At 38.6% G+C, this 25,466-nt stretch overlaps 1 protein-coding gene across 50 annotated transcripts in view; it reads right to left on the bottom strand.

Annotated features, from left to right (window-relative positions):
• The window catches only part of ANK3 (ankyrin 3), a 759,198-nt gene that overhangs the window by 255,118 nt on the left and 478,614 nt on the right, over nucleotides 1-25,466 (bottom strand). For 2 of the 50 annotated variants that reach the window (XM_086382410.1, XM_086382391.1), the window contains exon 1: nucleotides 21,684-21,941. The exons of 46 other annotated variants lie outside the window; for them this stretch is intronic. In XM_086382410.1, the coding sequence (XP_086238536.1) occupies nucleotides 21,684-21,719 (36 nt within the window). In that variant the 5' untranslated portion in view covers nucleotides 21,720-21,941. Of the gene's footprint in view, nucleotides 1-19,717; nucleotides 19,988-21,683; nucleotides 21,942-25,466 lie in introns of those variants that run through there. 2 more of the 50 variants (XM_086382378.1, XM_086382406.1) reach the window with 2 other exon arrangements.

Raw genomic sequence — 25,466 nt, 5'->3', positions numbered from 1 at the left:
CAGAATTTTCCCACTAGAAAATTTAAAGCAAAACAAAATACAGACAGTATAAACAAAATCTTCTAATTCAGTGGTTGCCTACCTATTTGGTGTTCAGATTCTTTTGAGATTAACAAAAGTTATGAATCAGTTGCTTTCCTTCAATAATCACACATATATACATACATAGATCCAGTATGCTTATGTACATCAGATCTGCACACACACACATTTTCATACAGACATCAAATATGCATACACAAATCTGCATACATGCAATATAAACATAAATCTTCATGCATGCAATATAAACATGCATGTGCATAAAAATGCATATGCAAACACAAACACTATTTCAGGCTCAGGATCACAAAGTTGGCTCACAGATTCACGTCTAAGAACATCTGCTCTAAGGATAAAGAATTCTCTATTTTACCCAATATACCCTGGTATCAAATAATTCTCTGAGGTGGCTAATTTATCACCTGAGAACTTCAGGAAAAAGAGAAGGGAAGAGAAAAAGAAATTATTTCTTTTTTTTCACTTCTCCCAGCTCTCTGTTATACGCAGACATGTCCAACACACCAATAATAATAACCAGCTTCTATTGGTACGTCAAAGAAAAAGTCTAGGAAGAGAAAGAGGAAAATACGAAGAAAGAGCGAGAAGAGGGAAGTAAAGACTGCCCTCAAGAAACATGACAACTTAGGAAATGCAGTTATTACGGCGCACAGACAAGAACTGAGAAGTTCCTCCTCTAGTCTCAGCCACCTGCAAGCCACGCAGCAGTGTCTTTCTTCCACAAGTATTAGTTGCATATTGACTTTGTTCTAGTCCTGCCAACAGACAGCTGTATGGTGGGAAACAAAACAGATGTGGTACCAGTTAAGACTCACTTGCCTTCATCTCATTCTTATACATTCCCAAATCGTGCTGCTTCATTGGCAGGGTGAAGGGTGGAGTCTTCATTTTTTTCTTTTTCCAATTCTGCCTATATTATCTATATATGGGTTATTTCCTTACTCTTAAAACACATATAATATTTCATATTAGGCTCAATAACAATGTGTTGCATCTCTTAGCTGTCATTTCATCAAGTAACTAGGAGTTACTCTTAACACAGGCTATGACCTGTTTTTTAATCTAGAACATTCTATCCAAACAATGTCTCTTTAAAGCCAACTGTAGACAAATTACTCTGGAAGGAGATTAGGTCCCATGAGAGGCTGAGCGCTGTCACATGGAAAGTCACACGGAGGAGGGCATCGTCTACAGAGTTAGTTGGTACAAAATGAGTGTGAGCAAGTCGGTCAGCATTTTCTCCTCCCCTGCCCCCCTGAGATGATGGAAATCTGAAGGAGGAATTTGGAAAATCTAAGTATCCTTTGCCACTATTTGATGTCTTGTCTACATAAAATTTTACTAGATAAGAAATAAATATGAACCATGTATGTTTTTCAAGGAAATCACTTCAAGGACAGACAAATTAAACTTACTCTGAATTTTCACCTGTACTGAATATTATTCATCAGAAAGCAGTGATTAAAAAAAAACATTTTCCAAGTACTAATCTCAGTAATAACTAATACTTCATAACTCAACGTGCTAGACACTATTACAAGCACTTAGATTAACTTAATTATATTATTGGAACTGAATTATATCATTAGTCACACTTGGATGAGATGGCTGGATGGCATCACCGACTCGATGGACGTGAGTTTGAGTCAACTCCGGGAGTTGGTGATGGACAGGGAGGCCTGGTGTGATGCGATTCATGGGGTCGCAAAGAATCGGACATGACTGAGTGACTGAACTGAACTGAACTGAATATAGTATGTATTAATTGTATAAGTGGTGTGTGTGTGTGTGTGTGTGTATGCGCGCGCGCATGCGTTAGTGTCCGACTCTTTGTGACCCCATGGACTGTAGCCCACCAGACTCCTCTGTCCATGGGATTCTCCAGGCAAGAATACTGGAGTGGGTAGCCATGCCCTCCTCCAGGGGATCTTCCCCACCCAGAGACTGAACCCAGGTCTCTTGCATTGAAGGCAGATTCTTTACCCTCTGAGCCTCCAGGGAAACCCCAATTGTATGAGTACTTATATTAACTTAGTCCATACAATATTTCCATGAAATAGTATAGCAGTAACTCATTAGGTCATTATTTCATTCATTTTCCATCAAACAACTGTCCGTCTATCAGTCTGTTCATTCATCAATCCATCAGATGAACTATGTAGGTACTTTCAATTATGTGCCCTTGCAAGCCCAGTTCCTTCACTGAGTTTATTTTAAGGCTCAAGATCAGTCTGAGAGTGGCTCACCAGAAGACGTGCAGACTGCCGATGCAGTGAGAAGAATAACAGAGTTCTCCTCGGCTGCCACTAAACCTTAGGGGGCGACCTCCTGACATCTATTACTACCTTATCTACCAATTCTCTCTTCTTTTCCCTTTATTTCACCTTCCCACCTATCTGGGAACCATGTGAAGGGGAAGATGATCCTTCCTGTAAGCTTCAGGTTCTTTTTTTCTCCTGGTGTCCTGTTTTCTGTGTACCAACATACTCAGGTATTTCTTAAACCTAAACTGCGCCCCCTCCAAAAACACCCCACACAAACAAAATCAAAACCATCTTTTCCTCCACTTTTGTACCTAGCACTCTGCAAGGGATGTGTGTTTCTCAGTGCAGTAGACTAGTTAATTGGTCTGTATCCCAACAACTCTAGTTACCAGCAGTGTTACCTGTGGCAAGATTTTAAACATGTGTGCCTCAGTTTTCTCAGCTGTCAAATGGGGATAAAAAATCTACTATTAGAATGAAATTAGTTCATGTACAGTAAATAACAGGCTGAGTGCATAGGAAACAATAAATGATTACTATTTTATAATTATCCTGTGAACATCAGACATTTTGACGGATTGGTTTAGGTTAGTCTGACTACTTCCATATGATTAATACTAATTCATCTTTGAGTCCTTGGCAATATGGCTTCTCTTACTAATCCACTTGCTAATCAATAAAATCTCTCTGTACAAAATCACCAACGACCTTCCAATTCCATTAATTATAATTCTCTCCTCTTAATATTGAACCATTGGACAGTACCGATCACCTTCTCTTTCTTCGGCATCTTCCTCTTGGCCTCTCTCGTTTCTTTGTTCAAGCCTTTTTGCTCCTCGCTGTTTCAACCCATCACTGAAAAATGGGCTGTTCCATTTTCGGATCTCACGTTTCTTTCTTCCTGTGCTCTTCGTCACTATCATGACTTCTACCCCTCTTTTTGCACTTAATGCTCACTGATTGTGCCTATCTGCATCTAACCCAAACATTTCCATTTCTATGTCTCACAATTTCTGCACCACAACAGCACCACAACCATTTACCAAGAATGTGTAACATACATGTTGCTGCAACGAGGTGCTCATGGCAGAGATGTGAATAATAAACTTCCTTGATCACCTTAATTCAGTTTTAAGATATCAAGATTATCCTAACCACTCAGGCATGCAACTTTGGTGTCAGTCCTTCTTATTTTAATTGAGGTAATATTTGACATGTAACATTGTATTAGTTTCAGGTATACAATGACTTGACACATACATTGAGAAATGATCACCATAGTAAGATAACATCTATCACCATACATACTTATAATTTTTTCTTGTGATGACAGGTGTGAATTTTTTACTACTTTTTTTTTCTTCATTATTTACCTGAAACTCTCTCCCAGAAAGTTTCACACTTGAAGCCTATCAAATATTTTGCCTCTGAGAAGTTTTATAGTTTTTATTTTCCTTTTTAAAAGTACTTATCAGGGACTTTACTGGTGGTCCTGTGGCTAAGACTCCATGCTTCCACTGTGGGGGGCATGGGTTCTATCCCTGGTCAAGGAACAAAGATTCTGCATGCTATGCAGCATGGCCAAGGAAAAACAAAGTGAAAGAAGCATCATAAAAGAAATACCCACATACCCAGTCAGCTGAAGAATTACAGGCAGCTTTGCAGATGTGCAAGGGGCCCTTCCTTGACTAGCTCTCCAAAGGCATCCTCTGTTCTAGTTTGGTCATTCTCATTTAACCCCACTGCTGGTACACGCAGGCAAGATCTTAAGGTATGTGCGTGCATACGTGATAAGTCGCTTCAGTCATGTCCAATTCTGTGTGACCCTATGGACTGTAGCCTGCTAGGCTCCTACTTCATGGGATTCTCCAGGCAAGAATACTGGGGTGGGTTGCCATGCCCTCCTCCAGGGGAATCTTCCTGACCCAGGGATCTCCTGCATTGACAGGTGGGTTCTTTACCATTAGCGTCACCTGGGAAGCCCCAAGATAGCCACATCTAGGACCATAAATGCTGGGTCATTGCTTATGTGCTTTTTCAACTTTACTAGTTAATGACAAATTGTTTTTCAAGGTGATTGGTACCACTTTACACTTTCTGTAGTTTGTGATTATTGATTGTGAGCTCACAGTCCTCAGAAATTTATCTTTGCGAATTCTTTTGGGTCTGGGTTAACAGAAGCAGAACTCAAACCATAACTACTTTATAGTAAGTCCAGGCTGTTTCCTCAAAACCCACGGTTCTGTGGAACCCTAGGGTTCAAGAATACTTTGTCCAGAATGACCGTATCATTCAGGAATCCCACTCCGTGACATATATCTGGAGAAAAATCATACTTCAAAAAAAAAAAAATACATGCACCTCAATGTTTGTTGCAGCACTATTACAATATCCAGGACATGGAAGCAACCTAAATGTCCATTGACAGATGAACAGATAAAGAAGATATACCATTTGCATCAACATGGATGGACCTAAAGATGATCACTCTAAGTGTAATAAGTCAAACAGAGAAAGACAAATACTGTATATCATTCATATGTGGAATCTAACTTTTACAAATGAACTTGTTTACAAAACAGAAACAGACACAGATTTCAAAAACAAACATGGTTACTAAAGGGGATAGAATAGGAGGAATAAATTAGGAGCTTAGGATTAACATACACACACTGCTACATATAACATAGAAAATCAGCAAGGACCTACTGTATAGCAAAGGGAACTCTACATGATACCCATATATGATAACCTATATGGGTAAAGAACCTGAAAAAGATTCTGAAAAAGAATGAATACATGGGCATATATTAATGTAACAATCACTTTGCTGTATAGCTGAAACTGACAAACATTGTATGTAAATCAACCATACTCCAATAATTTTTTTAAAAAAGGAAAACAAAGAGTAAGGTTGAGTAATAAGCAGAGTTCCATATATCTATTTTCATTGTCAGCCAAAGCAGGTCTACTTTTATCTGTTACTTTTATATATTAATGTTTGATGATGTGCTTCATTTGTAAAAAATATTTCTGCTTTTAAACCATAATATCCAATCAATCCCTATGGCAGTCTCTAAGGTCCTTGAAAACCTGTGCCAAATACTTGCAGCTTGAATTAAAATACAAATACTGATCTTGAAGGTAATCTAGACAGCTTACCATTCCTCAAAGGCTTATTATTTCTCAACTGGCCCCGTAATTTCCCAGTACTGTGACTTCGCCCACAACATCATGCCTGGCAGTCATGCTCACCATCACCCCTTGCTTTCTATCCCCCAGCAAGAGATACACCAACTATATCCCAGGTCCAGCTCAAATGTCACTGCATCTTTGCTATTTTGCCTGATAAACATCAGACATGACTCCTTTTCTCTCCAGACTCCTAAAGCACTTGGTCTGTTCAGCTTAGATGCCAGCTATCTCCTCAAGTTGGACTCTACTCTCTCTTTTAGGTCTATGTCCTGCTCAGAGCCAAGTTCTACATGATAGACTGTCAGGAAATGCTAAATAAAGACATATTCATTCCTTGAGAGTCCAGTACCCTAATTTTCCTTGAGAAACAAACACTCACACCAGCTTGAGTGAGTGAGTGAAGCCGCTCAGTCGTGTCCAACTCTTTGCAACCCCATGGACTGTAGCCTAACCAGGTTCCTCCATCCATGGGATTTTCCAGGCAAGAATACTGGAGTGGGGTGCCATTTCCTTCTCCACACCAACTTAACTGGGAACAAAAAAGAGCCTGTTTCGTATCCTCTTTAGTCTCTTGCTCGCTCTTCATTTCACCAGAGTCTACTGACAGAATTAGAAGCTTGTCCAAAATTCAAGAGAAGATGAAGGAGTGGGTCTGAGTTTACTTTGGTTTCTTCACTCACTTTGTACATAGCCTAATGTGCAATATGCCTGCTGGGATCACCAATGGAGTGGGGAGGGAGTAGGGAAGGATTAGGGGTTTGGGATTAGGGGATGAAAACTATCATATAGGATGGATAAACAACAAGATCCTACTATACAGCACAGGGAACTATATTCAGAATCCTGTGATAAACCATAATAGAAAGGAACATCAAAAATAATATATCTGAATCACTTTGCTGTATACCAGAAACCAACATTGTAAATCAATTATACTTCAACAAAATGAATTTAAAAAAAAGAATATGCAAATCAAGCCAGCATTTTGTTGTGCCTAATGAATCACAAGGCATCTAAGTGTCCTGTATCTAATAATATGGTAATATAAGCAATAATTACTGGGCACTTATAATATAAAAGGTATGTTCATTGATTGCCACATATTCACAGGGGTCTGTGAGGTCTGTGTCATTATCACCCATTTTACAGACTAGAAAAATCAGGTTATTAAAAAAAATCATAAAACAAGAAAGAAAAGTTAAAAAAAAAATAAAGTCAAGTTAGGTAACTTTTCCACAGGGCATTCTTCTAGAAACTGGCAGAGCCAGGATTAGAACTTACATCTACCTGATTTTAGAGCTCTGGTCTTAACACACTAGTATCTAATGCTTTCCTTAGTTAAATGTTCCAGAGTGATATCAAAGTGGAAAAAGGAACTTAGATTCATTAAGTCAAGAGGGAAAGAAACAGCAGCAACATTTTTTTGGAGTCATGGGAGAGGCAGACAGGCACTAGGCTAGGTACTGTTCATAGATGAATTTATTTCATGATGCTTGACATTTGATATTTTTGTGTTTTCAAAGAGAAGAGGGAAACTCAAGAAGCTGCGTAAGTGCCACAGCCAAATTGCACTAGAATGAGAATTCAAATTCAGGTCTGTGCGACGTCATAGCCTAGAAATTGTTCTTTTAACCAACTTCCCTTGCTCATCACCATTCCTATTGGCCAACAGGACCGATGCCCAAATATGGGAGATCTTTCCCACATTCACTTGTTCCTACAAATAGTCAACTGTGTTTTTTCCTCTAACATGTTTATGCTAGTTGTTCTGGATGTGATAATTATGTAACTCAATTAGGTATTATTTAAGCTGGGAAATAGTATATAGAGAAAGAGTATTTTTATGAAAATGAAATTGAATGCTTTGCAAAGATCTGATGTTCCTAAAAGTGTTGCTGGTGAGTCAGATATGGACACGATGACTGGAAGTGATGAAAATAAAAATTGGAAAAATTTTATAGTCAGATTACTTCCCAGATTACTTTAGTTTCTAGCTTTCCTTTACAGATACTGAATCTGAGACTCACAGAAAAAGAGCAGGTGTCATGGGAGGACAACATGAACTCTAGAAGGGGATCTGTGTTCAGAGAAAAGTCCTCACCTTCACAACTCCCATTTGGCAAATGGATGTACATTTATGTGCCTTCAGGTAAAAATCAAATGTTCAATAAATATGAATAACTTTAGGATTCCTGGCTGCTAACCACTTAAAAAAATTAACCCAAGAACTACTAATATAAATTCTTCTATATAAAAAGACATTCTAAACAAACTTACAGTTAACTAAATTTACTTTATGGTTACTAAAGGTGAAATTGGGAGGAGAGAGAAATTGGGAGGTTGGGGTCAATATTTACATCCTACTATATATAAAACAGATAACTAATAAGGACATGCTGTATTCCACACAGGAAATTCTACTCAATATTCTGTAACAACCTATACGGGAAAAGAATCTAAAAAAAAATGGATCAATGTATAACTGATTCACTTTGCTATATACCTGAAAGTAACACAACATTGTAAATCAACTACATTTTAATTAAAAATATTTTAAAATGATATTTGCCTCTTCAAAATAGATTTTTAATATAAAAAATAAAAGGCTTTCTATTGACCATTCCTTCTACTTCTTGAGAAGATTCTAAGATACCTCTAATAAAGCTTTTTCCAATAAAAATCTCCATAAGTAATAATCTTTTATCTAGGTGACCAGATTCAACAGACCACACTGCCTGGTTTCTGGTCACACGTCAGAAAATACGGCCCAGGAAGATCACCAAATTTCCAAACTCCTCATATTGGACGCACTAATTTAAATGTGAATGGCAGTACCAGTGTATCTATGCAGACAAGTCCAGAAAGTAAATCAGTCTGTTTCTTAAATCCACATTCTTTACCTCACTGTAAAGTGCTGTTGGAAATGAAATCTACAAGTCTGGGTCTTGAAGTCATCAATGTTTTCTAACTATTAAAACACATCTTCAGAGTGGATGTTACATTGTTTATTCCACTTACCAGGATTTAAGAAGTCATAGTCAATAAAGGTACCAATATCCAGCAGTCAAGGAGTAATGACTACTTGGCCTCTACCTTGAGATGCAGTTATGGCTTTTAGTGACCTGCAGGCAGCACACAGAATGAGAATTCACAGTGCAAGAACCTGTGGCAGATGATAAAGTCCATAGAAGCTCATTGAGAAAAGCCATTTCTGCATCCTGGATAGAGCTGGGAAAAGAGCTAAGAGAAGGAGGTAAGAGTTCAACAGAGGACTTGGTCAGTGGGGACAAGAAGGAAGTGGCCAGAGATTCAGAAACGAAAGGTTGGAAGAATGGTTGATAGACAGTCTCTACTGAAAAGAAAAGTCCCTTGGGGAGAACATTCAAGGACAGTGTCACAGAAGGTTTGGAATGGGAGATAAATCTGATTTAACTTCACCCTAAAGATACCAGGAGACAATGAAGGGTTTTGAAGAATGAAAAGGAATCATTAAATCTATATTTTAGCACAACTTAAATGACGATGGATTAAAGTGTGGGAGAAAATGGAGACAAAAAGATCTGTAGGTGAACGGTTGTCAATCACCATGCTTCAAGGATCTCCAGGGGAAACAATCAAACCACTCAGGTCCCACCCAGAGATTCAACTGGTCTGAGATGGGACTTTTGATAAACACAACTCAAGTGATTCTAATAGAAAAACAGAGGTGCCCACTCATGAATTAGGTATGTATTAGGTGAGCACCGCTGAATTAGGTTGTTATATAAACATGTTTCTATTGATAAATGGGGCTTCCCTTGTGGCTCAGCTGGTAAAGAATCCGCCTGCAATGCAGGAGACCTGGGCTCAATTCCTGGGTTGGGAAGGTCTCCTGGAGAAGGGAAGGGCTACCACTCCAGTATTCTGGCCTGGAGAATTCCCTGGACTGTATAGTCCATGGGGTCACAAAGAGTTGGACACGACTGAGTGACTTTTCACTATGGATAAATGGAGATTTGAAGGGGAAATAGCAAGTAGAATGGAAAAGAAAGGAGTGCTGAGAAGTGTGTTTTTGAAGGTCTGTTGACGGACTTTTAATTTCATGCAAGAGAAGATTGAATTCTCAATGCTAAATTTGTAAATTTTAGCTTTCATATTTGCCTCTCCTCTTTCTCTCACTCTTCTTGGCCTGCCCCCCACCTTTTAAAGCAAACTTTCACAGGATGAAATGAAAGATACGAAGCTTTTCTTGGTAGCATGAGCAGCAATTTTTGATGGATAAAGTCATACAGGTTTATAAATTATTCTCAATCAGGAAGGAGACTTAGACAGTATGGGGGCCTGCTTATCAAGATCCCCAAATCCTCAATGGCACTGCTCCTCAAGTAGTGACTTCACTGCCGATTACAGTTTTGAAATATACATGGAGTTGCTTTGTATAACTTCTCGAAGTCCAAACCCAGTGTGTTCATCTGGAGTAAAACAATTTTCAAGGGAAACAAGTCAAGTGACTTGACAGTCACACTCTTCTAAGCTTAAAGCTTTGAGATCAGACATGGTGCCATGGTGCTTCCAATCACATGAGATGGGAGCCAGTGAAAAAGGATAATCTTTTTTTTCTCACTAGACTAGAGCAGAATCACTGCTTGCACCCTGGATCATGACCATTCAGATAGAGAAAGTGAAGTTGCTCAGTCGTGTCCAACTCTTTGCGACCCCATGGACTGCAGCCTACCAGGCTCCTCCCTCCATGGGATTCTCCAGGCAAGAGTACTGGAGTGGGGTGCCATTTCCTTCTCCAGGGGATCTTCCTGACCCAGGGATCGAACCCGGGTCTCCCGCATTCCAGGCAGACGCTTTAACCTCTGAGCCACCAGGGAAGCCCCAATTCAGATAGTACCTGTATTCAAAGTTTCCATCAACTTTTAGAGTAAGATATTATGTGCTGATATTTTATAGACATTTTACACAGTGATCTAATTTTTGACCACTTCAGAAGAATGCGACTGATTGCACAACTTAAATCAACTGTGACATTCATGCAACAATCTGCCTCCTGTCAGTAAAAACCTCAGACCTGTGGGAGACAGTTTTTCTTTTTTTTCCCTCTTTGAACAGGGCATGAAGTATTTATGTCACCTAACAGATCCCTTTTAGGTGTGTGTTTATAGCAGGGTATAGAGATCTTAAATAAAGGGAAAATCTGTGTGTGTGTCTTTTGCATGGCAAATGTTTGAAAAAACTTGAAACCTTTTATTTAGGGAAGACCTGTGGTTATTAAGACTCCATTCTCTTTTATTTGCTCCCTGGTTATTGGAAATAAACCAGCATTTTTCACCCATAAAGAGGGAGGAGGAGGAATACAAGGGGCTGGGGGCTTAACCAGTATGGAAAATGCTCCTAAAGGCTGTCTACACTTGGAATCACCACCAACAAAACCACCCCAAGGACAAGAGGCTGCCTCCACAGATTCCTTCCGATCACTACAAGGCTGCCTTTGTTTGTGAGGATTTTGCTTGGAAGTAACCTCAGTTCATCCCTGAAAATGAGGTCACTGTCCCCTAACACATGTTAGGCATGCTTAGCATCTTTTCCCTGGGACTTCTGCCAGGGAGGCCCCTGCTGTTGTACACTTCAAACCTGCCAGGGCTTCTGCTCATAGTAGCCGCTCGGAAACTGAAAGGCAAAACAACATTCCTAGCCTTATCTTGACTTAGAGGGGAATGAGAATCGGTTTAAAAAGAGAAATACAGGGCTCGCAGGCTTTTGTTTTTGTAAAGGCAGTGGTTTTGCTCTGGTTTTTTTTTTTTTTTGAGATTTACATCGCCATGCCAATAAAACCACTCTCTTCAAGTCTATTATGATGTAACTTATATCGAAAAGAAGATCCAGAATCCAGGCCCCTTTATCTGGGTGAGATATTATTTTCTCACTCATCGTTCAGAGTCCTAAAAATTCTCCTGGAGACTGATTAGAAATAAAAATAAATATAGAGAAGATGTTTCTCATAGAGGAAACAAACAAACAAACAAAAAAACACATTAGTTACTGGTGATGGGCAAGTGGGCATTTCCAGTCTTTCTCAATGTAAGGTTAATTCTGTTTAGCTGCTGAACAAGATTTGTTTGCGTTTGTCTGAAATTTTCTGGAATACAAAGTAGGACTTAAAGGGCCAGTTTCACCTGCCTCCCAAGGGACATAAAACCATTTGTATCAGGGAGGGAGAGTTTTGAATGTCTTAATAATATGAGGTCAACATAGTAATCGTTTGCCTTTATTTGTACTAGCCAGGGGCAGAATTTCAAGTCACTTTGACTTAAAATTCTCATTAAAAATTTTTTCCTTACACAATAGAGGTTGCAAGTTCTCTTAGTATACTGTAGACACAGATTATATCCTAACTCTACTATGTGTTAAGTAGAAACCAGAAATAATGTTAGGAATTGATAGAACAGAATGATTTGACTAAATGACAGGGAATCCCCTCCTCCCCTAAAAACTCCCTGACACTGTATGATGGGAATACAGCTCTCGGCATATATCCAAGAGTAAGGTATATATACCCTTACAGCTCATGGTAAATAAACAGTTTATTTCCCCAATGAGCAAAAAATGGGAAAGTGTTCATGAAAGTTCTATTGTAGCCAGAGTACCTTATACAAGATGTGGAACAAGGTGTAGCTCTTTACCCAAAATGGGTTTGAAGCTTTAAATGCAAACCAAACGAACTCCTCATTCCATCCAAGGGCATTTCAGATAGAGCGAGCTAGTCTTGATTTACATCAGAGTGAAAGTATACAAGAAGGATACATTATTTTAAGATTCATAAAATATTTATCTTTGGTTATTCTGAAATGATAAAGATCCAAATAAGTAAGCAGGAAAATAGCCACAGATGGAGAAGTCATTCCTGCAAAGACTGTTTTGCAGGTACATTCATTACCAGGCTTGTTTGATATCTCTGCTGTGTTTGGGCATGTTTCAGGTTATCCCTTGGGACAAAGAAACACTAGAGAAATGGTAACACATTCTTTGGGGAAAAAACAAATTCTATTCTCAGCGCTCTTGGTGCCCAACAATTCAGAATATGGAACAGCCCTGGAGAATTTTCTGTTTTTGTTTTGTTTTTCCTATCTTCATCCACAAAGACGGAATATTACAGCAAGGAAGATTTAGTCTTTTGGGAATTTTAATCATCTTTATTTCAGGGAATTATTTTCCCCATGGACATACAATAAGAATGCAATGGAAGATTGCATAAAAGAGCTGCTGCTGCTGCTGCTAAGTCACTTCAGTCGTGTCCAGTTCTGTGTGATCCCATAGACGGCAGCCCACCAGGCTCCCCTGTCCCTGGGATTCTCCAGGCAAGAACAGTTTCTGTTAATTTGCAATGTGTCCATTTTGTAGATGGCAGGCTTTCCAAAATGTATGACTGAATGCCTTTTTCCATTCGTTAGGTGGAAGGCGAGTACTGAACAAAAAAAAAAATATAGCCATTTGGGGTCTTAAAATTTCTCATTGTTAGTCATCCCTGTCTCTCTTCTTGCTATGCTTCATCTAGTTCATCTGTCTCAATTATTTCCCACGTGAACTTGTCTTTTCAGAAATCTGTTTTTGCTCTCCCATGAGTGATGGCTGCCTATAAAATACCTGATGCATAATCCATACTTCATTGCTCACTTTGGGAAGAGGCTGTCTTAAAGGAGCAGGCTTCCCTACCCTGGGAAAGATCAGTTGACATGTATCTCATGCTGCCTTCATTTACAATCGTGCTACAGCACGAGTGTCACTCATGTATGTGCCCTTGACCGACCTCAGCAATATGTGCTAAATCTCAAGACACACAGCCCTGAACTACTACACTGTTAAGCAAAGATTTATTATACAGATGATTAAATCTTAGCCTTAATAAACAGCTTTGCTTTGTGTTAACAAAAGTAAGGTACATTTCTGGCACTGGTATTTTTTGCACACACCTTGTTTTGTGAGGTAGGTAGAGATCACCTCATCATTTCTACTGTATAAAGAGGAAACTGAAGCAAAGACGGACATGATTTGCTTAACTAGTTAGAAAATTGCTGAAAAGACATTTGAGATTCCTGGATTCAATGTTCTTCCCACCACTTCATAGTCCAAGAAAAAGAAGGAATTCATCCCCAATTTTATGGTATGCACTAATAAAAAGAATTGGTTGAAGACTTTCCTGTCAGACTCCTAAGATGAATGGAATCTCCAAGGTCAACTGGTCCAGCCTCCCAACTCTCTCTCCTTACACAGCCATCCCACAGGATGCTGTCGGGCACAATAACACATCTCAACAGTGTGACCCCACGTCTTACAGATGAGGAGGACTAAAAACAACAGACCACTTTGTGTCTTTAGACATCAAATGAAGCTGCTGAGGCCCAATGGTCGAAATATTATGCAGTCAACATTTGGGACTCTGTAAGCACCTTTGTTTACAAAACAAATAACAGGTTGTTGCATATTCTGGCTGAGCAACATTGATAACAACAGTTTGCAGAGACCCCTTAGAAACCCCACCTCGTAATACTAAGATACCACTACTTATCACTTAAGAAATACAGAGCAAAAAAATAAAAAAAATAAAAATAAAAAAAAGAGAAATACAGAGCAGTTACTTTTGGCATCACGTGAGGTGGATGATATAAAATACGTCAAATGTTTGGGATTTTTCCATTAATTTGGTATGTTATGAATCAGAACGAGGATGTCAGGATTTCATGCTTAAGGATCCTTATTATGTAGGAGGTATTGGCATGCGTCCTAAAATATTTAATTCAGGGAACTATTCACATTTTAAATATAGCAACTGAAAACAGTGATAAGCTAAAATTGGTCTAGGTATAAGGAGAAAAGAGAAAGTATTTACTGTGGAAATGAACATTTTCCCAACGTTTTTCTTTTCGTTTTATGAGATCAGGAAATAAATAGTTGGTTTTTTAGTGTGGATAGACTTGATTTTGCAAACATAACTATTTTTTTCTGGTACATAAATGTACTATATATGGTCTGGATCAACAAGGTAACCACAATATGCTGGACTTCGTTTCCTGGTCAGATAATTACAGGCTTGGGGTTAAAAACCCAGAGGAATTGAAGGGTGAGGCCGACTATACCAGAGGGAGATGTCAGCTAGTGAGAGGAAGGGTTCTTGAATTTATCATCCTAAAATGCTGTGTGCCAGCTGGTATAGCTGAAGCCTTGCTGGTATATGAAACTATCTGCCTTTTTTGGGGATCCTTGCAGGGAGGGTATTTTATACTGATTCTTTTCAAAACCAATATACCAAAATGCTACTGCTCTTTTCCATTTTAACTTTTCATTTCTACTTGAGTTCTCTGATCAACAAAGGAATCTTAGGAGCACTTGGTGAAAATATAACTAAATAAGTTCTTATGGGAATGAATAAAATGTATTTAAAAATAAGCGCAAATCACTAGTGAAGTCAAATATAGATAGATAGATTTGGGATTCTTAAATTCTTAAATTCTTCAAGTGACAACATTTTTCCAGAACAACAATTATATTGGGTTGACCAAAAACTTTGGGTGTTTCTTTAAGATGTTAAAAAAAAACCTGAAGGAACGTGCTAACCCAATAATTAAATCTTCACACTGAGTGCAATAAAAGGGAAAAGAGGGTTGCTCAGTTGTAAAGAATCCGCCGGCCAATGAAGATGTGGGTTCAATCTCTCATCTGGGAAGATCCCACACACCCTGGAGAAAATAAGTCCCTGCACCACATCTATTGAACCTGTGCTCTAGAGCCCGGGAGCTACAACTATTCAGCCCATGTGTCCTACAGATTATGCTCTGCAACAAGAAAAGCCACCACAATGAGAGTAACCCCAGCTCACCACAACTAGAGAAAAGCCTGCAGAGCAGCAAAGACCCAGCAGAGCCAAAAATAAATAAATTTAAAACATTATTTTAAAAGTCGGCGGGGGCAGGGGGAGGGGGGAGTGAGGGCGGGGACAAAGAGAGAAAGCAGGTAGTGCCTGGATGTGCCAAAGATCTTTTTCAAAGTACAACGAAAACTCATGGTAAAGATAAAGAAGGATTTTTTTTTCCACTACATAAAGTAAAACATTTAAGAATAGACTTTATTCTAAAGTTAAGTTACCCAATGAAACATGTAGTCATAAGCAATCACAACACGGTAGGAGACTGCGAAATATCCTGTTACACTATAATCTATCAGCAAAGACATACTACACGGATCCTGGGAAGGATGGCTCATGTTTAAGGAGCTTCTCTTCATGCAGAAGATAAAGGTACTAAGTCAGGGTTAGCACATCATATATGTTTTTTAAGGGTTTGGGGAAAGATCTAACCTAATTTAGAAGATCTAACCCCATCCTATCAGCAAGTGCTTTTGAACTATGATGCTGGAGAATACTCTTGAGAGTCCCATGGACAGTAAGAAGATCAAATCAGTCAATCCTAAAGGAAGTTAATCCTGAATATTTATTGGAAGGATTGATGCAGAAGCTGAAGCTCCAATACTTTGGCCACCTGATGCAAAGAGCCAGCTCACTGGAAAAGATCCTGGTGCTGAGAAAGACTGAGGGCAAGAGAAGAAGTGGATGACAGAGGATGAGATGGGTGGATAGCATCACTAACTCAATGGACATGAGCTTGAGCAAACTCTGGGAGATAGTGGAGGACAGGGAAGTGTGGCGTGCTGTAGTCCATGGGGTTGCAAAGAGTTTGACAGTCTGAGCAACTGAACAACAATCAGCTAGTCAATATATTTTGATGATTGCAGAATTCAGACTCTGGAGTCAAAATGCCTCAGTTCAGCATTTGACTCTACAGCTTACAAACTGCGTGACACTGGAAAAGATACTAAAACATCCTGTAGCTCCGTTTCCTCGTCTATAAAATGAGAACAGCAGTAAAATTGAACTTGTAGGGCTTGTTGATAATCTTAGTAGTAATAGTAGTAGTTTAGTTGCTAAGTTATGTCTGACTCTTGCAACCCCACAGACTGTAGCCCACCAGGCTCCTCTTTCCATGGGATTCTCCAGACAAGAATATTGGAGTGGGTTGCCATTTCCTTCTCCAGGGGATCTTCCCAATCCAGTAATCTTACCCAGGTCTCCTGCATTGCAGGCAGATTCTTTACTGACTGAGCTATGAGGGAAGAAGGGAGATAACACATGCAAAGCAGTTAGAAATGGCCTGGCACACAGACAGCCCTTAATTAATGCTATTCATTATCACCATTTCAAAATTTTTTAAAGTTAAGTTTTTTGCTTGGTTGGCTACAGCTATGACCAGAAGAGTCAAATGAACGTAACTGTTCACACAGGATCTGAACTCATAAACTGACCTGATTCGACCAATGCTTTCAGCAACTAAGCATGCAAACCAGGCCACAGAACATCCACAGCGCATTCTGCCTACAACAGTGCTTCTCAAACTTGTCTCAGGGTTCCTTTCCACTCTCAAACATTACTGAGGGGCCCCAAAGAGCTTTTGGTTCAGAGGGTTATAGCTTTCACTACTGACCATATTAGGAGATAAAACTGAGTATTAAACACACACTTATTGATTTAAAATAACAGTAACACACTTATTACATGGTAACATAAAATATATACCTTATGAAAAAGAAATAAATTTTCCAAAAAACAAAAAACTGTAAAAGGTGAGAAGACCAGTACTGGTTTATAGTTTTGCAATTCTCTTTAATGTCTGACAGTAGAAGACTCGATTCTTACATCCGCTTTGGCATTCAGTCTTTGGCCATGTGCTGTTTTGGAAATCTGACCTCAAACAGATAATGTAGTTAGAGAAGGAGGGATGTCATAGGCACTCTTCTGGAAGGGTACAGGGACACCCAGGGAGTCCTAGACCACACTTTGAGAATGGCTGGTCTGCAGGCAAGTTGTCAAAGACTTACTTCATGGTACAGAGGACTACTTCCTCTGAACAGGAGAACAGAAGCAAGAGTCATGACTGAGCCAGAAATGATACATGAGAAACAAGACACTCTACCGCAGGCGGTCCCACCGTATCAGAACGACAGTGTGAAAATTCTTTATAGAACCTTGTCCTTGTATAAACGCGGCTCTCGAGGCCAATCCTGGGAAACTTCTGGACTGGAAATAAGTCTCATTTTGTTCACTAAGACAGAAAGCTAGCTAGTACATTTTCCTGTTTAAAATAATCAAATATTGAAAAATAATTGCCGTTTATTATAAGACTAAATGGTGGCTAGAAGGCCAAACATTATTTTAAGTCTTATTTATGAAAAATTTCTGGCTCCTTTTCAGCCCTGTAAATAATACCACGTTTACTTTCAATTTAATTCAACATTCTTTTGATGAGAAGCTACACTCTTCAGAAATGAATTATTTATCAAAATGAATCTGCCACAGGTATACATGTGTTCCCCATCCTGAACCCTCCTCCCTCCTCCCTCCCCATACCATCCCTCTGGGTCGTTGGCAAAACTAATACAATTATGTAAAGTTTAAAAATAAAATAAAATTAAAAAAAAAAAAGAAATGAAGAATTATTTAAAAAAATTCTAACAACCTATGTATTGAGTACTTAACATGTGCCAAACTCTGGGTCTCAAAGATGAGTAAGACAGTCTGTTTAAAAAGTTACAGTGTTACTCAAAGTATAATTTATCTTATTGATATAAGTGTTTTAAAAATATAACAGAATAATCACTGAATTAGAGAAACATGCAAATCAGTAATATATCAGAATGATGCTGAGTTAGAACATAATATAATCAAGAATTCAAGACTAAAGAAAATTGAAGCATACCCAGATTTTACAAAACATTATTTAACATTATTGACTTTTTCTACTCTTTAAATGGAAACAACATCCACTTGCCACTTTTCCCAAGAAAAGCAGCATTAACTTCTCAGTATTCTCTGGAAATAACTGTCTATCTTGAACATCTACATACATGCAGATCTTCATTTCATATAATAAAAAAGAGACTACTAAAATTAAAAAATTAGATTCTTTATAGACTTTAATGCTTAAAAATGATTAGTTAACTGTAGATATGTGCCTGAAATTTGTTATATAATCTAATAATATGTAAATCAACAGTCTAATTAAAAGGTATTCTTTAATTTTGATTGATTACTAACTTTTGCAATATACTCTGGGGCTATAATAAAAAGAAAATATAACAAATAAATATTTGCATTAAGATAAAAGAGTTGGCAAATATATTTTGTTTTATAACTGAAAAGGCCTTAACATTATAAAGAGAATGACTATTCAAAAAAGACATGACAGATTTTAAATTCTCTTTTGTTCAAATTAATATTGATTAAACTTGGTTATTGCACAGATTTATAACTGAGAAGAGGTAGTATCTGCATATTGTCACACAAAAGAAAATAAATTTAGCTGATAAGTAAATATCATACTAACTATATAACAAAGTTTTCACTTCAATACAAGAAACTAAAGGGTTGGCAAAAGAGTTTCATTTTTTTCATAAAATCTTGTACATAGATAGTCTCAGCAGTAAACTGATAAGTTTTGTGATTTCTGTTTTAAGCTAGATTATATAAAATTTTCTATTTTCTCCCAACTTCTTAGAGTGAAAATCATTAACAATAAAATTAGGGAGTCTCCTAACAGATAAACATGTATTTATTAATGGATTATTAAACCAAATCTACAAAATCAAACACATCTGAGTTGGAAGATAGAAAGTAATAACAAGAATTTCTATCTGGTATTATCATAAAATACCTTTATAGGATTTAAAAGTAATTCACAGCTATTGAAAGATCTTATTATTAACTGCCTCTAAATCGTACATTAAAATTACATTAAATTTGAGCTTTGCTCAATATTATTAGAGTCTAGATTTTTTTTTTTTGGCATGAGCATTATTTAAAAGTTCAACTTTAAGACTTGATTTTTCATCAAGGCTTAATGGTAAAATTAGTTTCATAAAGGCTTGATTATTAGCAACCCATGAGAATTTCTAGCATTGGCAAAGGTATACATATGTTTATATTTTTAAAAGGTTTGTGCTGCAAATCTTTCACAATAAGAAGCTGTAAAATCACTGGAAGTTTCTTCCATAACACAACTAAGCAGTCCTGTAGAAAAATCTCTAAAGAACTCTACAGAAACCCCAAGCCAAACAGAAGGAGCAAGAGGTTTAATGATCATTTGGGAAAATGTAATTATCTACAATACCCTCTCTGCAAGGATTTTATCCATAGTTCAGCTCATGCAGACGAACTGTTCAGTCTTCAAGCCAGAGTTGAAACCAGGAGATGAAGAATCCTTATTCATTGTCCAACCAAGCCCAGTCCAGCAAGAGTACATGCTACTCTATTGTGACGCGACTCCTGTGTGATCTGTATCGGGTCAGTACCCTTCCAGAGTCACTGCTTAGGGCAGGATAATTTCAAATTCAGTCTGTCGTTTTACTACATGCTTTTTCAAACAGCATGCCCACCAAAACAGAAAATGCTGCACATATGGGCTGAGATCAAATGCTTTCACCATTCAGTTGATATATTCTGACACAAGGCAGAAACAAGATGGTCTGCTTTTATTCATTTTTTCTTTTCAGATCTCAGATCTTTCCTTTTTAAATTAATTTATTACTTTGTAAAAGGCCTAAGTTTTTATATGCTTTAATATCTGTCATATTTGCGCTTGGCTCAAAACTTCCTAGCAATTAATATTTCTCAAAGTCAAGTCTCACTAGGTAATCAGCAAATGTCATTATATCTAAAATTTTCAGCTCTACAACTAATTGAACAGAATGCATATCTAAAAGTCAACCTTCAATATAGCTCATAATTTTTGATGGGTGATTATTTTTAGAGTGACATAACATGATTTTTAGGTGGGACTCACCTGCCAATATGCTTATATTACTAGTAAATTACAACTGATGCCAGGAATTCATGAAAAACATTCATATCTTTATTCTGAATCTCAATGTTTAATCTAAAAAGTCCTTTCTCTTAAGGCACATGTTTGAAAATTCTTACTCAGATTAAAATCTCATAGATGTCTACTGTTGAATACAGCAATATTCCATAAAGATCATAGAAGAATATTCTTTGCTAAAAGATTAAGCTATCTTTAAGAATACCAAGATTAAAACTGAATCCATTTAAAATAAGGTTCCAAGTCGTGAGAGAGTTCTCTGAATTGCTTTCTGCAGCACTATGAAATGACAGTTCTTTTCTCAAAACCATTAGCGTGTCTGTCTACCAGAGCATGGACCCAGGGCACATGTCTGTATTTTCCTGGTGTCTTCTTCTAGTCACTATGACCATTTCCTATGAACGGCTCATCTTACGTTCCAGGATTTAATATATTGAATTAATAGCAAATACTTCTCCCTTCTATTCATAGTGTCCTCATAGTTAGATAAACCAACAATAACTGAAAAGGCAGGGAGAAACAAGAGATCACATGAAATCCTGAACTCTGCCATAATCTAAATAGTGCTTTATGAATCCTTCACAATCAAATACATCAAAATTTTACGAACATCACACCAAACACCTCTTTCCCATAGTTATCCCTTAAGGGGAAAAGACTTACCATGCTAGTTCTTTAAAATCAAATGAGATGCCTTATTTGTATCTATGTGCAATTCTATGAAAACAAAAATAACATTACACTTTCAACCTCCAGACTACATCCTCCATCCACTATTTACATGAGTTTCAAAAACAAATGTTAACCCTATGCTGTTTTTTTCTCAACTGTAAAAGTCCATATACTCGATAGCAATTAATACAGCAAAAAAGGCTGAGTTTACAGCTCTCAGATTTCTCTTGAAAAAAGTGTGACAATTCAAACTTTCTTACATCCTCGGGTCCACTGGGCCCTTCCTGTACCCCAAACTGCCCACTGTCTTTTTGTGTGTGAATAAGCAACCTCCTAAGACCGGCCTGAGATGAGCACATTCCAAGTTACATCTGAGGCGAAACGTACCTAGAATCCAGATCCCAGGAAAACAGAAAGAAAGGACACCCACTGCCCCCACACGTGGAACTCAGACGATCCACGGTGCAGGGAAGCAGGCTTCCTTCTTACCTGCCAACAAACATTTTGTAAAAGGCACAACTAATCAGACCCAAAACGGCACTTTCTGTAAGGAAAATGCATTTCATTCCGAAACGTAGATGCTTACTTGTTCTGGGAAGCTGTCTCCCCCTTCCACTGCCATTCTCTGTGGCCAAGTATGAAACCTGATCACTCAATTAGTTAACACTCTGGACACAGCATTGCGTCTAAAAATACCCGCCTTGGGGAATGTAAAGGTTTCCCCTGACTCCTAGTAAGGAGGCCCAAACTGGTCAGAATGTCCCTAAGTATTGAAACAAGGGGTGGGTGGAGGCAAGGATGGCCGATGCCTTGGTCCTCACAAACAACACTGTACCTCCCAGCATTCCCCTCGGACTTACCATATCTGTGGCTTCCAGTCAAGCTGCGTGTATTTAGTCATGATATGGGGATACCGAAAATAGCAGGGCAATCAGCTGGGAGTGTACCCTGGCTGCTGGGAATCTCTCATGAAACCAGCTTTTGTCATTCTGCTTATCAGCACTTTCCTCTGTGTGCAGGCTACTCTGACATTCCTTCTAAAGACAATACCACCATTTTCTCCTCCTCTGGGATCCAGTCAGACCCACCCTTTACTACTGAGCTTTTTCAGCTTCTAATTTCTTTTCTGCATTAGCTTCACTATTGAAGATATGGATACACACACACACACACACACACACACACACACGTTAAAGCATACTGTACTACCAAGGAGAGTTATCTTACAAACTTAATATCCTTCTGTCCAAGGACAAATATAATTGACGACCTTTTAAAAAATACAGCACTTGTAAGAAGCTCATGAGTACAATCAGAAAAAAAAAATACTCATTGAATGCCTCTGATCAATGTTTTTCAATTTAAATTTTTTTTAATAATTGAATTCAGTTTTTCAGATTTGGGGCATACAGTACTTAGGTAACATTTTACTAGTCTTATCCTTGGGCTCAAGAGTCAAAGCCCTAAAAAAATCCATCATCCTAAGAACTTGCATTTATGTTTTGTTTAGAACAGTTCTAATCAATGGGTCCCTCAGATCTGTCGGACTTGAAGGAAAGCATTCGTGGTGAACTGAATTCAATTTTGAGAAGGCCAATGTGTATGTATATTCACTCTCTGTCCATTTACAGAGAGCCTACTACTGGTCAGCCACTCCTCTAGGTGCTGGAGTGGTGTGAGCAAGGAAAGAAAGACAATGAGCTAATTAAAAAAAAAATCCCTCCCTTAAGAAAGCTTATATTCCAGCAGGGACAGGGTAGACAGACTCTAAGCCATAAACATAATAAAGAAGCTATTGAATACAATCAACATAAAAGTACTGTGGAAAAAGAGTAAAAAGGGGGGATTATAAATATGTATTTAGGGAGGGGGTGTGTAAGCCTGATATTAATAATACTGGTAAAATATTAACCATGTATATAGCATAGGATTTTATGTTAATAATATAATTATTAGTATAGTATAACTAATACTGTATAATATTAATAGCCACATGAAATTCCCATTTTTGTAGGTCACTTCCATGTATATACCAGCAATTTCATGTGGTTTAATTATATAATCATAGTCATCATCATCATCATTTAATAGTTATTAAGGATGCTGCACAAGTCCCATTGGGACTTCCCTGGTGGCTCAGATGGTTAAAACATCTGTCTACAATGCAGGAGACCTGGGTTCAATCCCTGGGTTGGAAAGATCCCCTCGAGAAGGAAAAATGGCAATCCACTCCAGTACTATTGCCTGGAAAATCCCATGGACAGAGGAGCCTGGTAGGCTACCGTACATGGGGTTGCAAAGAGTAGGACACGACTGAGTGACTGAACTGAACTGAAGGATGCTGCAGGCAAGGCACTGTATTAATTTCTTACATATCACTTCACTGTGAAGCACTTTCTCTTTACAATTGTGAGCAAGACACTAGTGTTCATATAGGTTAAGTAACTTGCCAAGGACACCAGTTAGGAAGTAGCCAGAATTTGCATCGAATTCTATAGGATTCTTAAGGGAAAGTTATACACTGCCAGCCAACAACAAGTACATGTTTTCTTGGTCCTCAATGTGCTTTAGATATATTTTCAGTTGGAAACACTGAAAAATAGAGGAATATATAAAAATCTATAGTTCATGTTCAAAAAAATAAATAATGTGAGGATCTGGGGCCCACCATTCTGCTGCGCCATGACTCCGGTATTGAGTGATGGCTTCCTGCCTCTGCTCTTAGCACCCCGATGGTCTGACTATGGTCTGCTTCACTCCTTGACTTTAGGGGGCTACTATCCAGAGGCATTTGATATTGGGCCTCTGTTCTAAAGTCTAGGCCTAGAGACAGAATGAAGTAAATCAGAAAGAGAAAAACAAGTATTGTATATTAACACGTATATGTTGAATCTAGAAAAATGATACATGTGATCTTATTGGCAAAGCACAAGTAGAGACACAGAGGTAGAGAACAAATATATGGATATCAAGGGGGAAAGGGAGGTAGGGTGGGAGGAATTGGGAGATCGGGATTGATGTGTATATATACACTATTGATATTATGCATAAAATACATAACTCATGACAGCCTGCTGTACAGCACAGGGGACTCTACTCAATGCTCTGCAGTGACCAAAATGGGAAGGAAGTTAAAAAAGGAGAGGATATATGTATACATATAGCTGCTTTACTTTGCTATAGAGCAGAAACTAACAGAACATTGTAAAGCAACTATACTCTAATAAAAATTAATAATAACAACAAAGAATAAAGCCTGTGCTTCTGACTACAGGGTTACTGATTCCCAAGGGAGTGTGGCACCACAGGAAGGCAAATGACACCCAAGACGGGGGTGACCCCTGGGAAGGTCAGGCACGGCTCTGAAATGCCTGGGGTCATCTGCCAGCTGCACACCTTGGTCTTCTCCGCACTTTCTGCATTCAGTCATTTATACAGTCACACTGTGGGAGGGGAGCCTCTGATAGATGCTAGTAATGATCTTTCGCAGTGAACACCAGAAAAACCCTGCCAGGCCTATTTCTGGACTGACACACAGGGGAGCCAGAGTCACCCCTGGAACATCGCAGGTCAGATTCTCCTGCTGCAGCCATGAGGGGGTTGGGGGATGGGAAGGGAAAGGTCCTGTTAGCTGATGCCCGGAAGGGGTGAGGCTGGCCGAGAAAATCCTCACCATCCCCAGGCCAGCTGTTGGGAGAATGAGGACAAACTCCTCTACCAAATTCTGGGCTGCTTCCCCAAGCTCAGCTCTTGCCTCTGGAGCCTCACACTTTCTTCAATGACACTGGCTGTGTTTCTTGTTCTCTTCAAGATCACCCTTGATGTCTGTGTTACCCCTCCTGGTTTACCAGAAAGCTGGGGGCCTGGGAGTGCAGGGCTGTGGGTCTATTCATTGGATGCTATAAGTCATCCCTTGTGTCCCCATTGGAAATCAGAGAACAAGACATCAGGCTCCACGTGAGCATCAAAGCACCATCAGGGTTTAATCACACATAGTAGCAAGGCATTCTTCCTCACATCTGAGATACCTCCTGCCAATTTCTTAATCTCCTGTCTTCAGTGAGAAGACAGAACAGTTCATTATCATCTTCCAAATACTCAAAACTATTATTGAGTTATCCCCCAGCTCTCTGATCTTCTCATTCCCTAGGATAAATAATCCCAACTGGTTCAACCTTTCCATGGAGTACTTCAGGGAAGAACACTCCATAATTACCCCAAATAAGAAGAGTAATAATTCCCATAATTGTCTCTTTCAACCTATCCCCTAGCCAGGACATTTTCTTTCCCCCCATGATCATTGCTCATCTCACAGATACCACAGCTGCAAATGGAGAAGCAGAGCTAGAACATATCTGAACGGTGAGCA

Source organism: Bos grunniens, chromosome 28 (genome assembly GCF_055505025.1).
Source record: "Bos grunniens cultivar Pamir isolate PY7600 chromosome 28, Bosgru_T2T1.0, whole genome shotgun sequence".
In the NCBI taxonomy this organism is placed as follows: Eukaryota; Metazoa; Chordata; class Mammalia; order Artiodactyla; family Bovidae; genus Bos; species Bos grunniens.
The sequence above is the reverse complement of the archived record's forward strand: the minus strand, read 5'-3'. Positions and strand labels throughout refer to the sequence as shown.